A 15403-nucleotide genomic window follows, 5' to 3' on the forward strand; every position below is an offset into this window, starting at 1 on the left:
ATAAGAGACATCAGTGCCAGTGTCTCAGCTTCATTGTCATCTCCATCCTGCACCCCCAGGTGAGATGAGCTCCACTCTCTCACTGTCATCCAATCCCTAACCACTCATCCCAGGCACTGAGGCTCTGCCTCTTCTTTCTGTTGTCAGCAATCCTTGTAATGTAATCATAACCATCACCTGTGGCAAGTGGCCATCACCAACACAATGCCGACAGAGCAGACAGTCTATGCAGTGCTCATAGAGAATGGCTATATCAAAAATGGCATCATCAGAGTCAAGATTGACAATAACAAGAACATGGTAGACCTCTTAAGGGAGATTGGAAACTGGTACAACTCTATACCAATGCAGAATGCTCTCATCTGGCTGGTGCATGGACTCTTGTCATTGTATCTTGCTTAACCTCCCCTTCAGCCAAATGAATTCCTTTTCTTTGGGCATTCAGCTCTAGAAGCTTTAAGAGCCTGACTGGCAGACTGTAAGCTCAGTGACATCACTACACCTACAGAGTATGATCAAACCATCAAATCTATTGTTGAGATGAGTCAGTGTCAGTTGGATGTGCAAATCAAAAAGACACATATAATCATCAAGATTCAGCCACTGCTCATGTGAGCTAGACCTATATTGCCAGAAGAGGCTCAGCTCAACAACTTCATAGGGATGCTTGCTCAAAGTCTGTCAATCTTTCTTTTATAAGCACATTCCAAATCTTGATTTTTCATATTCAGAGTACAAACATGTTGTCACCAGTGCCAGAAAGTGTAAAAGTCCATCAGTCAATGCTCAATCCCAGTCTTATAACATCTATCAGGGCAACAAGTTCCCCATTCTGAATGGACATTACAATGCAACCACATATGGACAAATGATTGTGCTATCTATTGAACTCTTTCATCCTATATTTGCTCAGTTTTGCACCAACCTTGCAGATACAGAGATTATCATCCCTAAAGATGTTGTTTGTGATACCATGAGCCTCATGCATTCCAGTTCTGCCATCCAGATCTCTGAACAACCACATACCCAGCAGTCTTGGATGTTGCTATCCAACATTCTTAACCAATCCTTTCATCAGACCATTAACTTGGATTGTATATCAGTGGATCACATCTATTTGTGTGGAGACACAACTGTCAATGAAATGGCTGCAGTCATTATCATAGAGGAGAAAAGTGAACTTGAAGCCAGTGGATCAGAGCCCTCTGTCCAGGGTTTCTTCTCCTACCAAATTCTGGGTTGATGCAACTGTAGGCTTCTTACATCATCACATATTGCCACCCTCACTGACTGTACTCTCTCACACTGCATTGGAAAATTTATGAAGGCTGCTGCTGTCTCTGTTTTATTGTTGGAGTGGCAGGACTGTGGCTGATAGTATTAGAAGCTGTGTTCACCAGCCAGGTCATTGTTCAATGTCTTATGGACTATTTGTGGCTTGGAAACAGTTGTGTTTGCAGCAATGACCATGTTCTTTGCATTGCCTGCATACTCTATGCCCTCCAAGGTTCAGTCAAAGAGTTTAAAACTTACTATGAAAACCTGAAACCTCAGCCTCTCAAAGAGAACAAGCTCCATCCTCATTTTTTCCTCTCAATCACCTCTTATTGATTCAATAACAAGGATGTCAGCTTCATCTACAGTTCACTATTGGAATTGGCCAAAACATGTGTGACATTTTTAGCCACTTTGGATGGAGAGAGACAGAAGAAGATTATAGTCAAGTTCATCTAGCATTATGGTGAAGAAGCACACAAACTTTTAGTGGAGCTTTGTCTGGTGCTGGTGCTTCTCTATGTTGGACCAATCGATAGGTGCAGTGTCTTGTATGGCAAGCTACAGATGGTTGTCATGGAATACATATAAGGTCAAACACTCATGCATGCCTATAGCAATGAATCTCTACTGAGGGACATCAAGATGGCTGTCAAGAAGGGTGTTGACACACTTCACAATGAAGACCTTGTTTTTGGAGATCTTCATAGGCAAAATATCATGATTGTAGATGCAACTGACAAAGAGAGTGGAAGTGATAGGGTCAGGTTTATTGATTTTGACTGGGCTGGGAAGGCTGAGGATGTCAGGTATTCTCTTCATTTGGCCTCTTACATATGTGATATCTCTGGCACATTGGAGTATAATCTCATACAGAAAGATCACAATATCAAGATGCTGTGTGCTTTGTGACATCTAGACTCATGGTAGCAGAGTGGATGCACTTGCCCTGTTGTAATATGATGTACAGTCAACTGTGTAATAGCTCATACCTGTATAAACCCATACTCTATTATAACCCATAATTTGGAGCATTGACTGACTTTGTTTGCAGAAAAATGAGGTCTATAATCTTTAACTCTGTTATAACCTATAGTATTTTTGGAAAATCTGCTCTGTATAAACCCATATAGTAATGATATGTTGTTTGATTACAGGTAGCTAATATATAAGCTTTTATCAACCACTGACATTAATGATATATTATTCTATTACAGCATCTGTTCTGTTCTGAACACATTTTCTATTCACCATGTCTGTCTATCTATCTTATTAACTCCAAGAGTACTCACCATCTTGTTCTTCTGGAACTCAATAATATTCATTCTAGAGTAGATATTCTCAGCATAAGCTTTAAACTGCTTGAACACTGCTAGAGCATCACTTTTGTGTTTCAGAAGAGAGACACTCTATATGTCAGATGTAGCACAGATGAATGTTATCCAGTATTGATCACCTTCTGAAATTGCAACTAGCATTTGATCTTTAAGATTACTGTAGACAAGTTCAAGAAGATGTGTTCCTCACTTTAAGAGATCATTAGGGATGTTGTGACAATGCTGTTTTTCAGTGAGACATGGGGGACATATTAGATAAAATAGGGGTTCTGGCTTTTGCTTCATTCCTATAACTAGCTGTTTTATATATATTCATTGTATTGTGTCAATGCTCTGATGACAGCATCACTTGTGTGAGAATGTATCATCTGTGCAGCAGATACTTGTCAAACTTAAGTTTGCTGATTCAGGAAAAGATTGTATAGTTGTATTGATATAACCAATGTTGTTGTTGGTCACAGTTGCAGTGAAATGAACTCTATCATCTTGACATAAAGTGATGTCTGATCTAACAATAGAGATTTCAAACCCTTTTTTAGAAGTGAGATAGTAAGATGTTAATAGATTGTTGTATAGTACTGGTACATGAAGAGTATCAAGGAGCTCAACCAATGCAGATCTCTCTCTCTCAATCTCTGGCTCCAGTATAACTGTCCCAGTCCCTTCTGAGTAAACAACTGTATTATCTGCAAGATGAACTGAGACAATATGCAGAGCATACAAGTTGAACCAGTGATGATGGAAGATCATATGATGAGATGCATCTGTATCAGTATTCCAATGAGATATGGCAGAAGATAATAGATCAGTATTTGCTTGGCTAGCAGTCTCCTTCTTTGCTTCAGTAGAACTTGTAGCTTCCTTTTTGCCAGTCTCCTTTTGCCAATGTCTTGCAGCTATATATTCTGCTGCATGCTTCTGATCACATTTGAGAGAGCACTTCTTGGTCTCACACTCTCTCTCACTGTGGCCTTCATGAAAGCACCATCTGTATGTAGGCTTTGTGCCAGTTGGCATCAGATCTGTAGGTGATAAGAATGTGGTGGCTTTAAGAGCAATATAAATGGAAGGATCACTAGCACATAGCTTTTGACTGTTCTCCATTATAGTATGCAGTGCTAAGGCCTTTAAGAGTAAGTTTGTCAGAAAGGAGAATGAGTAATATGACAAAGTTGCTATATTCAAGCTGATATAAAGCACAGATCAGAGCTATGATGAGCATTTCTTGCTGCAGTCTAAAGTGAACTGAGCAGAGAGCATGGATACAACTCATGATTTGTGGACTGTAGCTGATAAGATCTGAAAATGATTCTTCTGTCTCCTCCTTGAGGTTGAAGAAGCTGTTATAAGCAACAAATTGAGTTGTCAGCTTCTGTTGCTGATAGAGTGTCTTCAGAGTGTCTCACATCTGTTCTGGATTATCAAGACACTTTTCAACATGCATCTTCAGTGACTCATTATGACAGAGATAGATTTGTTGCAGGCAGATTATTATCACCCAGTGAATAACAGCCAGGCTGAGTATGATGGTCAATTGCTTAAAGGCAGTTGACTGTCAACTCAGAACAAAACTGTCTATGCTTATATAAAGTTGACATCAGATGCTTGTGTCATTCTGCAACACTCCTCCTCAACACAATACTTCTTAGAGTTCAAGACCCAACAGCCTGATCATGTGAGTCATCTTCTCCTTTCTCAAGGCTTTGTGAAGATGTCAGCAGGCATGCCTTTTGTGTGAAGATGTTCAATATGTATGTGCCTCTGCTCAACCTCATCTTGTAACCAGTAGAAGTGGAGGTCAAGATGTTTGACATAACTATAATGGTCAGGGTTGCAAGCAACAGAGAGAGCAGACTGATTGTCAATCAGCAGTGGGGATGGCAACAGATGATGGAAACCAAATTCTGTGAACAGATTTTGCAGCCACAGAATTTTCTGTCCAACAGAGACAGCAGCCACATATTCAGCCTCTGTGGTCAATAAGGTTACTATAGATTGTAGCCAGCTCATCCAGCTGGCTGTGCCTGTGCCCATCTTGACAACATATCCCAAGGTTGAATGCCTATTATCTGGGTTTCTAGTATGATCTGCATCTGTGTACACTTTGAACAGCTCTGGGTTTGTAGTATTAGGTGAATGTCAATTTTAGGTCAATTGTCCTCTTTATATATCTGAAGAGATGTTTCAGGGTCTCCTAATGCCTCAATCCAGGGTTTTTGCTGAACCATGATAGAATGCTGACTGCAAAAGCTATGTCAGAATAAGTGGTGATGGCCAAGTATGCTACAGAGCCAAGGATCTGGAGATATGGGATGTGCTGCATGGTTTCCCATTCCTCTGAAGTAGCAGGGGACATCAAGCTGGATAGCTTAGTGTGTGAATCAAGAGGAGTACTGACACTGTTACAGTCAGATATTCCAGTACATTCTAGGATTTTTTGGATGTATTGTGGTTGAGAGAGTGTGAGTGTTCAGTTTAGACAGTCCCTGTGTATTTTGACACTGAGGAGGAATAAAGTTGGACCTAGATTGTGAAGTTTGAAGTGCTTCTTGAGATCATCAACAATATGCTATGCAGACTTCATAGACTTTGTGGCAATTGTTACATCATCAACAAACACAGGGATGATAATTTGAGCATCATCTCTCTTGTACATCCATATGCTGTGTTCACAGCATACTCTGTCAAAGCCTATCTTGGTCATAGTGCTGTGGAGCTTTTTGTGCTATTCATGCTCAGCCTGTTTCAGTCTATAGATAGACTTGAAGAGATGAAGCACTCAGCTCTTATCCTTTGTCTCAAATCCCTCTGGTTGTTGAAGATATACCTCCTCTTTCAGATCACCATTCAGAAATGCTGATGAGATGTCCACACTCCAGAGCTCCAGGTCCTCAAGTGCAGCAAGAGTGAGAACTGTTCAGATGGCTGCCCATTTTAGAGTAGAAGAGAAGGTTTCAGTGTAGTCAAAACCTGGCTGCTGTGAGTACCCTTTTGCAATATAGCATGCTTTGTAGCATTCAATGGATCCATCAGGGTTATGCTTCACTTTAAAGACCCATTTTCCATCTATAGCCTTTTGTCCTAGAGGGAGCTTCACAAGCTCAAAGATGCCACTTTTCTGCAGTGCATTCAATTCCTGCTGAGCTGTCTTATACCATTTTTCACTTTTCTCTCCTGGCCAAGTCATTGCCTCTGCAAGTGTCTTTGGCTCATTGTTAAATGCAGATGCTTAGTTTTCCATCTCTACTGCTGTCTGAAATGTGAGCTCAAGAGCTTCTGTATATGTGATATAGTCATCATCATGCAATACAAAAGTCATTCCTGCAACAACATCTGTCTCAGTAAGCTCTGGCTCAGCAGTGGTTTCATCAGTGGAATCAGAGACAGGTTTATCTGAGTCTGGTGAGTTCATTGCATTAGTGCCAGAATGTTTATGGCAAAAACCATGTCCAGTGTTTGAAGATGGAATTATAAGGCCTTTAGAGTTGTATTATAGCTTGAAGCATGCCCAAAAATGTGAGAGTGGTGAAGAGGGTGTAGGAAATGTCAGAAGACTTGATAGTGGAGTAAGAGGTGATCCTAGAGGTGTTTGCATATCTGATAGAGTGGATGGAGCTGAATTAAATGGTGAGAATGATGATGATGAGAGTTACTCAGATAGCAGAGATGGCTTATCAGTAGATATGTCCTCTCTCCCTTGATGAGGCATTGTTGCAATAGGTATAGCAGTATCTGTGCTGTTATTTCTGTTTATAGGAGGTGTATCATCACTGAGAGGATTTATAATATTTCTGTAGTTTCCAGGAAATACATGCTCATTGAATACAGCATGGCTGGAGGTGATGAACTGCTGTGTAGAAGAGTTCCAGAATAGCCAGCCTTTTACTCTCTCTGGATACCCAACGGAGATACATTTTTGAGTATGTGACTCTAATGCTCAATGTCTTTTTCTTCATATTAGCACATATTCAAGGCATTCAAACACACAAAAGTGAGATATATCTGGTTTTTGATGATTTGAGTCCCATTCTGTGAAGGGTGTAGTGTTTGAAAGAGGATCTGTGGGAATGTGATTTCAGACATGAATGAATACTTGGAGAGCAAGGTTCCAAAATGATGATGGGAGATGTGACTTATTTAGCATGACAGTGATGGCCTCTGCAATCATGTGATTGGCTCATTCTGCTGTGCTATTCTGGTATAGTTTATTGGGTTCAGTGTGTCACCTTTTGATCCCATGCTCAGCACAGAAGTCAATAAACTCCTTTCTCATATATTCACCATCTTTGTCTTTCTGAAACTCAATGATTTTGAGTCCTCAATGGGTATTCTCTGCATATGATTTGAACTACTTGAAGGCATTAAAGGCATCACTTTTATACTTCAGAGATGTGACAGCCCAAGTGTCAGATGCACTGCAGATAAATGTTATCTAGTAGCAATAGCTCTCTGGAGTTGTGACAGGTATTGGACCTTTGATATCACTGTATACTTGCTCAAGAAGATGTTTCTTCCACTCTAAGGGGCCATGAGGAACATTGTGGTGATACTGTTTGCCAGCAAGGCATGGTGTGCAGATAGAATCAGTTGAAAGACCTAACTCTCACTTCATTCCAGTTACTGGCTGCTTTGTGTGCATGTGCTATATAGTGTCCATGTTTCAATAACAGCAATGTCTATGCCAAAGTGTGTTGTCCATCTGGCAGGTACTTGTGGAGCTTGAGTTTGCAATGATAGTGGCCAATTTTGAGAATGAATATGTAGTAGCATTGACATAGCCAATATTGCTCTCATTTACAGTTGCAGTGAATCAAACCTTTTCACTCTGGCTGAAAGTGACATCTGATTCAGTGATTAAGATCTTGAATCCCTTTTCCTGTGTGAGATGATAGGATGATAAGAGATTACTTTTCAATGCTGATACATATAGTGTGTCAAGAAGTTCCACTGCTGAGCTTTTCTCCCTCTGAATCTCTGGCTCCAGTACTACTGATCTAATCCTTGCTGAATAGATGACTGAATTGTCTGCAAGACAAACAGGAATGACATGTAGAGCATAGAGTCAGAACCATTGTTGGTAAGGAGTCATATGATGAGAAGTGCCTGTATTGGTATTTCAATGAGATACAGCAGGTGATGATAAATCAGTACTTGCTTAGCTAACAGTCTCCTCCTTTGTCTCAGCAGAGTTAGCAGCTTCCAAATCCTTCTTTTCAGCCCTCTTGTGATGATGCTTCTCAGCAGTATGGTTGGCAGCATGTTCACAGTCCTGTTTAAGTGAGAGCTTTTTGGTTATACACTCTTTCTCTGCATGATTCTTGCAAAGACACTATTCACATTTTGCAGCAGCATTGGTAGCTGGATTCATGGCTGAATGGAAAGGTGTGGCTTTAAGAGCAACAGAGACTGCTGGATCACTGGCATGCAGCTTCTGATTGTTTTCTTCATTGTGAAATGCAGTGTGGAGTCCTTCAAGAGTGAGCTTATTGGAGAGAAGAAATAGTGATATGATAAAGTTTCCAAATTCAGGCTTCTGGAGTGCACAAATCAGAGCTATAATGAGAAGCTCTTCTTCTAACTGCTGGAGGCCAAAATGAGCAGAGCACAGAGCATGGATATGACTTATGATTTGAGTGCCCTGACTGGCAAGGTCTGGAAGTGACTCTTCTGTCTCCTTCTTGAGATTGAAAAAGCTGTCATAGGCTACAAATTGAGTCACTGGTTTTCTTTGCTGATGGTGTGCCTTTAATGTGTCTCACATCCTCTCTGGATCATCAAGGCAGCTCTTGACATGAGCCTTCTGGGATTTATCAAGGCAGAGGTAGATCATGCCAGCAGCTAATATCTGAGTCTCCTTCCAGCCCTTCTTCTCCTGATATATTGGCTTCTCAGAGTCTGCAAACTCTGGTTCAGGGTCACAGCCAATGGTGATAAGGTACTCATGGTGAGTTTTGAGTAGGGCTAATATGTTTTCTTCCTACTTGCTATAATTGAAGGCATTTATATTGTTGAAGCCCTTTTTGATTGTGTTGAAGGATGGCATGATGTATGTGATGATATTGTTTCAGTAGTGAAGTGACTGATGGAGAGATAGCAGGGCACAAGCAAGATGCAAAGATGAAAAAAATGAAATAGACCTTAAAACACAGGGCTCATAATCTGTTGCAGGCAGGTTATTATCACACAGTGAATAACAGCCAGACTGAGTATGACAGTCAATTGCTTAAAGGCAGTTGGTACATATGACTACTACTCACCTGAGTATGATGGTCAATTGCTTAAAGGCAGTTAACCATCAACTCAGAACAAAACTGTCTATGCTTATATAAGGTTGATATCAGATACTTGTGTCATCCTGCAACAAGATTGTACTAGCAGATGACATCTTTGTTTTTTTTCACTCTTTTCAATCTTTTTTTTTTCTGATATGTCAGATAGTTGAGATCAGCAAACTCTAGTTCAGAGTCTTATCTGATTGTGATGGGATACTTATGCTAGACCTTCAGTAGGACTGACATGTTTTCTTTCCATTCACTATAATTAGAGCACCCAGGCAGTGAATAGAGTATGCTACTCATCTGATATGATGGTCATTGCTTAGAAAGCAATTGACTGCTCAGGAACATTATCTCAAGTTTATATAAGTTAGTCATACTTGGTGAAGTATAGTATTGTCTCACAACAGCTATATGCAATAAAATTTGAGTGCCATTGATCAACTCTCTCTTAACAATTGGAAGACAACTATGCATCCCTGATATATCCAGTAGCTCTATGTCTTCAGGAAGCTTGAACTCAAAGTTATGGAGAATCTCTACAGTGACTGATTTGATCTCCATAGTCCTGTAGACTTTGTAAAACTATAAACAAATTCAATGGCAAGTATGCTCATGCAAATCTCCAACTGAACTCCATAAATCTATGCCAGTTTTTGTGCTCAATAGTGAAAGGCATGCTTTTTACCCAAGGCATACATGGATGCCTGCATCTATTGCAGTGGTGAGTCAAGGTTGAACTGTAGATAATGGCATACTCACTGAATGTCATTCTAGCAAAGCAATCAGTGTTTAGAGAAATAGATAAAAAGAAGGATGCACATAAATTTGAGTACATGTTGAGAGACAGTTGCCTCTTCTCTGCAGAATTCAGAAATTGACTTGGTGTTACAATTTTTCTCACTTATTTCCTTATTTCTCCTCAACTAACCCCTATTTATGCTTAGTCAGAGTGCCAATCCCGGTGCTTAAGACCGTGGGATCAGCTTAGTCAGCACAACAAGCCACATCAGTCATTGTCTTTTGATGCAACAATGACACTCAAGGACAAAGGGCACAAAGACCAGGACATGTACAATAGGAAGTAGTATAATTATCACTATAAATGAACAGTATATAAGTAGGCTAGCTCTCACTGGTATAACTCCAGCTTCAAGCTAAAGTTTATCCATACTATTTCATTCTTGAGCCTCTTGTCAATGGCCTTGAAGCACAATGGTCAACAGAGCATATCAGTGGACTCAGATGTGACTGTATGAATACAATACAGCATCTGTTTATCATGTGTTTTGATCACATGCAACTTAGGTCTAACACTTGGATTCCATTGGTTAGTGTTATCACATCAGACTGTTGGAAGGCTAAACACAACTGAGATGAGCTATAACAAACATTGACAGAATCAAACCATATGCTGGTTATAAGTATACAAGGATGCAGAGATAACTTGTCTTTTGGAGATTGGAATTTCAGTAGTGACTCTTCCATTAGTGGTCATAATGGGCTCTGACAATAGAAGAATGTCTTCTTAGTCTGCCATTTGGTAAATATATGAACAAATGGATGTCTTTGAAGTAATCAGCAACTGATATTCCCTGTTTATACCATGCCCATGAACAAATACAGTGTTGGCAAAGAGCTAATCTGTATTGAGACTTTCTATTGTACAAGCACAGGTTTGACATGTGAAGTTCATGACAGATATATATTGTTTCCTGACTGGCAGTCTGTTTATGTGTAGTGTAATATAAGTATACACAACACCTTTATGACAGTGTTGAGAAATGACATGGAATTATAATCATTGGATTTCAGCATCATGTCATTGTTCATCTGGAACTGTTTGATCTCATCTTGGATCTGCTTTTGGTCATCAGAGTGATAGCTCAGTTTATACAGAAGCAAAGTGATCACATTCATGGTGGTATCATGACCAGCCAATATGAAGACACTATTTGATAAAGATGTTAGAGATGAATTTTCATCAATGAGATGTTACTTATGCCAACTGTGATTTGATTTCATCATTACTCATTTTCTTCTTATCTTCATTGGAAAGATAGGAAAGCACTATGGTCTACAAACCCAAACTAAGAATGAAATACAAAGGATGATTATTCAGGATGAATCTCATCCAGAATGTTTACAATATCCTTTTCCTCAGGGTTCTTACCATTGGAGGCAACTGTGATCACTCAAAATATCTTCAAGAATCAGCTCTGTTTGGAGATGCTGTTGAAGTTCAACATCTGGTGCATTTTCTTGGAGGGAACCAGCAATAGGATGTTCAATACAGAATCTTGCAACAGTCTCCAAAGAGCTATGAACAGAAGATTGATGACATGAGGATGCATCTATGAATCCATACTGACAGTCATGGTAAGGTACTGCATGAGGCCAGTCTAGATGAGATGATGACTTACACTGCATCCTTAAGAGCATCCATCAGCTCCATCTGATCATCATTCAATACTTTGAATCAGAAGAAAGCTGGTATGCAGTCAGTTCTTTTGTTGATGAGAAAAGACACATTGGATGGTATAGTCATTCCAATTATATCAAGCTTGACTTTGCTTGTCTATTCAACTGCATTCAGCACACAAGAGCTATTATTGAGTTTCTTGTTCAATTTATCCATGAGCTATAATGATATCACTGTCTGTATATCTTCATAGTACAAAAACAGATGCATCAGGAAAGCCAAAGATTGAAAAATGAGGAGAAATTTCTGCATCTGAGAAGCAGAAAATAAACCATTCAGGATCTTCTGGTAATGTTGATGGACAGTCCCTTTTCAGAGGATGTCACAGACCTGCTTGGAGATTGGAATACAAGGATAGACATTAAGAAAATCAGCAATCATGTCAATAGAAGATGGTGTATGTCAAAGTATCCTCCAATGTGATATACAGTGCAATATTGTCAGTACCAAGTCATCTTCAGATCACTGACAGCATCTTGTTGACAAATAACCCACTTGTATCCTGGTATACAGGTCAATTGTTTAGGATTTTATGTATAGCAAAGACAAGGGTCACACCTAGTAGAAATGATGGTCATGGTGGACCACAAACCTTTCATAACTTTACACCATAAATGCAGAACAAGGACATAGAGCAGATACATTGTGGCTGGAAGAAAGAACAGTTGGAAGGCTGTCATTGTTGATGAGCCCACTGACAAGTCCATTCAAGATGAGAATTGGATGTATAGCCTGGAATGACATCATATACTGTTATCAAAGTCATCAAATGTGGCCGCTTGGTATACACAAAACTTTTGTCAAGTGATATCCCATGGAATAATTGCAATGACAAGTCACATGTCCAAGGTAGGTAGCAGCATCAAGCCACATAGGCTGGCTATATGGAGTGTGAACCAGGATATTGGACCGCAGCCTAATGATAGATATAGATCCGGGGCACAAGTAGGTCGTACTGCGTAACAGCTACCCTATTGTGACATCATAAAGGTTAACCTGTCGGGTTTCATCGGACCAGTGATGAGTTCAAGTTGCCGATCGGCCGACCCTTTTTCCGCTGGGACCCACCAAACTCACTTGTGCTTATATTTATTCTTGCTTTAACCATAAGTTCAGGAAACCGGCAAAGGAGGATACTTCTCACTGATGTTTTGTAATTTTTATTCATAAGAAACAGGGACAAGGATCTCTTCGGCGCCGCTGCTACGATAGCCATTGAGATCTTTTGTATTCATAACTGCCGGTGTAGGCACAAGTGTGATATATTGATTTGCTAACCAATAAATATGTCCGCGCGGAAGCTCGCTTGTTTACCCGTCCCTAGACGATAGGTCCTCTCTGCATCGGATAAGATGTTAGGCGCCGTAAGAATGCCATATCACTCATCGTACGCCGCATACCGCTGTTTATAGGGCACTTCTCAAGCTCTCGGCGGCGCGGTGGACACGAACCGAAATCGAATACCTAACCCTCCCTGGGCGCAATGAAGATGATCACCTTTCCATGTGTAAATTATAGATACATAGTGCGAATGTACATCACTTTATTACACCTTCCAAAACCATACTTCAGCTCTCTCCCGCACTGTATCACCCTTCGGAGGATCGACGCCGGGACCAGCACCCCAAATCCCGCCGGTCAAGCCAAACCCAACACCATCTTCCTCAATCACAAACTCGGCCGTAATGAGCTCGTCTCTCGCCTCCTGATTCACCCAGAACCCGTCATCCGTAGCCTGACAGGAATGTCAGAAAGTCCATGGAAAATAAAAATGACTGAACCGCTCTACTCACAATACTATCCAAAGCACTCGCATTATACAAATCTCCATCGAAATGCTCCAACACGATATGTGAAGCCCAGATTTTGTTCCACTTGGCTACCAAAGTTGGGATAGCGAGGTCTATCGCGCCTGGGAGGGTCGTATAGACTTCGTCGGTGAGCTTATGGCATTCTGGTAGGGTCGACGACTCCAGACCGACGAGGCAGAGCAGGATTTCACCATACGCATCATTCTTGTACCGTCCTTCCCAAAGTGCTGACGGGGGCTTTGGGTTGTCCGGACGTGGGATTATCTGGGAGGAGGCCTTCTTATAGCTCGCTGCTGTAGCAGCCTTCATTCTAGGGAGCATTTAGGAAGGAGAAAGGGAGAACAGCAGGGAGATGAACACTAACATGTCGTTCCAGTCGATCCGCTCGAGACCGAGAACCTTGTCTATGATACCGAACTTGACAATGTTCATGATCCGGTCGCCGTATATGTCATCGTTTGAGAATACCGCAACGCCAAGATTATCGAAGGGAAGTCTGGCTATCTGTGTGTGGAAACCTATAGCAGATCATAAAGAACGTATAAAGGAAGAAGGGAGAGCCAATCTACCTGGTGCAGAGCCTCCATGCTGGTCAGAACTATGATTATGGTCAAGCCTCACGCGTGAAGATACAGAAACATACTTCAATCAAAGCTGGGAGCACACGTCAATTTGGCGCTGAATAAAAAGCAAATGTCGCTTACTATGCCCTCGATATGCCATAATAGCTTGGCCCCCACCATACACAACAGGAGATAAGGTTGGATGACTCCTGAGAGCGGTCAAGTGGGACTAAAAGTATGAACAGAGTGACCTACATTTGTCCATGAACCACAGTGACCCCGGTGGCCGCCTTCTTGATAATTTCAGGTGGTATGACAGACTCGTGAGTCAAAGGATTTCTGCCATTCAGTAAGAGTGTCTGTAGCCATGTTACCTGAGGAGTAGATCAACAAATTGTGGCTGACACGATGGGTACTCGGCGTACAGCATCTCTGGCACTCATAATCACGCCACCAGCACCAGATAGCACTGTGATTGAAAACCTTAGTTGACTCGTGAGAAGAAGTATCCATGCACTCACGCGATCCGTCGTTTCCATCAACCGAAATCCAGTAAGGCATCGAACGCAATATACCTTGTCCAAACAAATCCTCCGTCCTATTGACCTGATCCCGCGCTATGCCCTCCGCCAAGTTCCCGCTCTCCAACGCGACGTTTCCGGAAAAAGTAGTCGAGCTAAGACCTAAAGGATCGAATATATGTTCCTTGACATATTGCGTGTACGGTATCCTGGACGGCAGCAGGACAGTCGGCAAATACGACAGTAATGTGTACATATTGTTGTTGTACTGCCATTTATCGCGAAACTCTGTCGACGGCCGGAGGAACTTGAATCTGGGGAGCTACAGGCCCGTAAGTTCTAGCTGAAAAGCAATCGGTGAAGCAAGAGTGTTGACCAAAGAGTGTATATCCTCCGTCCAGGAATACATCAAGTCATCCCGAGGGAGACCCGTCCGATGGCTCATCAAATCAACAATCGTACTCCTTGCGGACGCGACAGGATCCCTCAGCTCCCACTCGGGGACGATATCCGCGATCCTGGTGTCCCAGGAAATCCTGGGAACGAGGCTTTCGTTGGAAATAAGAAGGCCAGTCGCAAGAACATTGAAAAGCTGCTCAGAATTAGCTCACATTACCCTGAATTAGTTGATTAATGCACCTTGGAATTAGAACCAATGCAGAAGAGCGTATCTTCCGATACCCTGCTCCCACCCAGCGTCGCGAACCCGTATCCTTTCGTTTCAACCTGCCACCCGCCATCGTCACCACCCTTTACAACGGCTACACCTAAGCCTCCAGGAGACTTCCAGTCCGCCAATACGCCTTCAATGAAGGTGTCGATATCCAGGTCAAGCAGCCTATTCGCCGGTTGCACCTGAAAAGCAGCCTGTTTGTTTGCAGGTAGACTGTAGATCACAACAATCACAAGAGGTGTTAACGCTAGAAAGAATAGGATCCTTGAGTGCATTTCGTGTTGGACACAGAGGGAATTTCGAAATGAGTCAGTTCTCCATTACGTTAAGTGGTGATGCCGTGGTAAGGGTCGGATTTATTTATAACCGGCGTCAATTGGACGAAAAAAAAATGAAAACGATGTGGAACAGGTGCGTGAATAATAAATATGCTTGATCCGAAAGAACATGATGGTGATAGCAGAAC

General features: G+C 41.5%; 2 protein-coding genes across 2 annotated transcripts; both read right to left on the bottom strand.

Annotated features, from left to right (window-relative positions):
* Positions 1 to 11056: 11056 nt before the first annotated feature.
* Positions 11057 to 12049, bottom strand: BT62DRAFT_924110 (uncharacterized protein; the record flags this gene model as incomplete). The annotated part of the gene is made up of 5 exons (XM_043184578.1): positions 11057 to 11207; positions 11311 to 11359; positions 11489 to 11528; positions 11840 to 11871; positions 11962 to 12049. The coding sequence occupies 5 exons, from the start codon at positions 12047 to 12049 to the stop codon at positions 11057 to 11059; spliced, it is 360 nt and encodes a 119-aa protein (XP_043033824.1).
* Positions 12050 to 12862: 813 nt separating this feature from the next.
* BT62DRAFT_938140 (beta-lactamase/transpeptidase-like protein) lies at positions 12863 to 15390 on the bottom strand. The gene is made up of 11 exons (XM_043187471.1): positions 14904 to 15390; positions 14641 to 14856; positions 14265 to 14586; positions 14169 to 14212; positions 13999 to 14117; positions 13885 to 13952; positions 13824 to 13834; positions 13750 to 13768; positions 13545 to 13698; positions 13163 to 13490; positions 12863 to 13104 (listed from the first exon to the last, which is right to left on the bottom strand). The coding sequence occupies exons 1-11, from the start codon at positions 15210 to 15212 to the stop codon at positions 12916 to 12918; spliced, it is 1779 nt and encodes a 592-aa protein (XP_043033825.1). The 5' UTR covers positions 15213 to 15390; the 3' UTR covers positions 12863 to 12915.
* Between the last annotated feature and the right edge of the window lie 13 nt (positions 15391 to 15403).

This window comes from Guyanagaster necrorhizus (genome assembly GCF_019112545.1).
Source record: "Guyanagaster necrorhizus MCA 3950 unplaced genomic scaffold BT62scaffold_51, whole genome shotgun sequence".
Classification (NCBI taxonomy): Eukaryota; Fungi; Basidiomycota; class Agaricomycetes; order Agaricales; family Physalacriaceae; genus Guyanagaster; species Guyanagaster necrorhizus.

Coding starts and splice junctions, on each gene's coding strand:
- BT62DRAFT_938140 (XM_043187471.1), bottom strand. CDS start 15,212: ATGCACTCAAGGATCCTATTCTTTCTAGCGTTAACACCTCTTGTGATT. Junction 14,857..14,903: donor GCATTGGTTCTAATTCCAAG/GTGCATTAATCA, acceptor AATTCTGAGCAG/CTTTTCAATGTTCTTGCGAC. Junction 13,491..13,544: donor CGGATCGACTGGAACGACAT/GTTAGTGTTCAT, acceptor AATGCTCCCTAG/AATGAAGGCTGCTACAGCAG.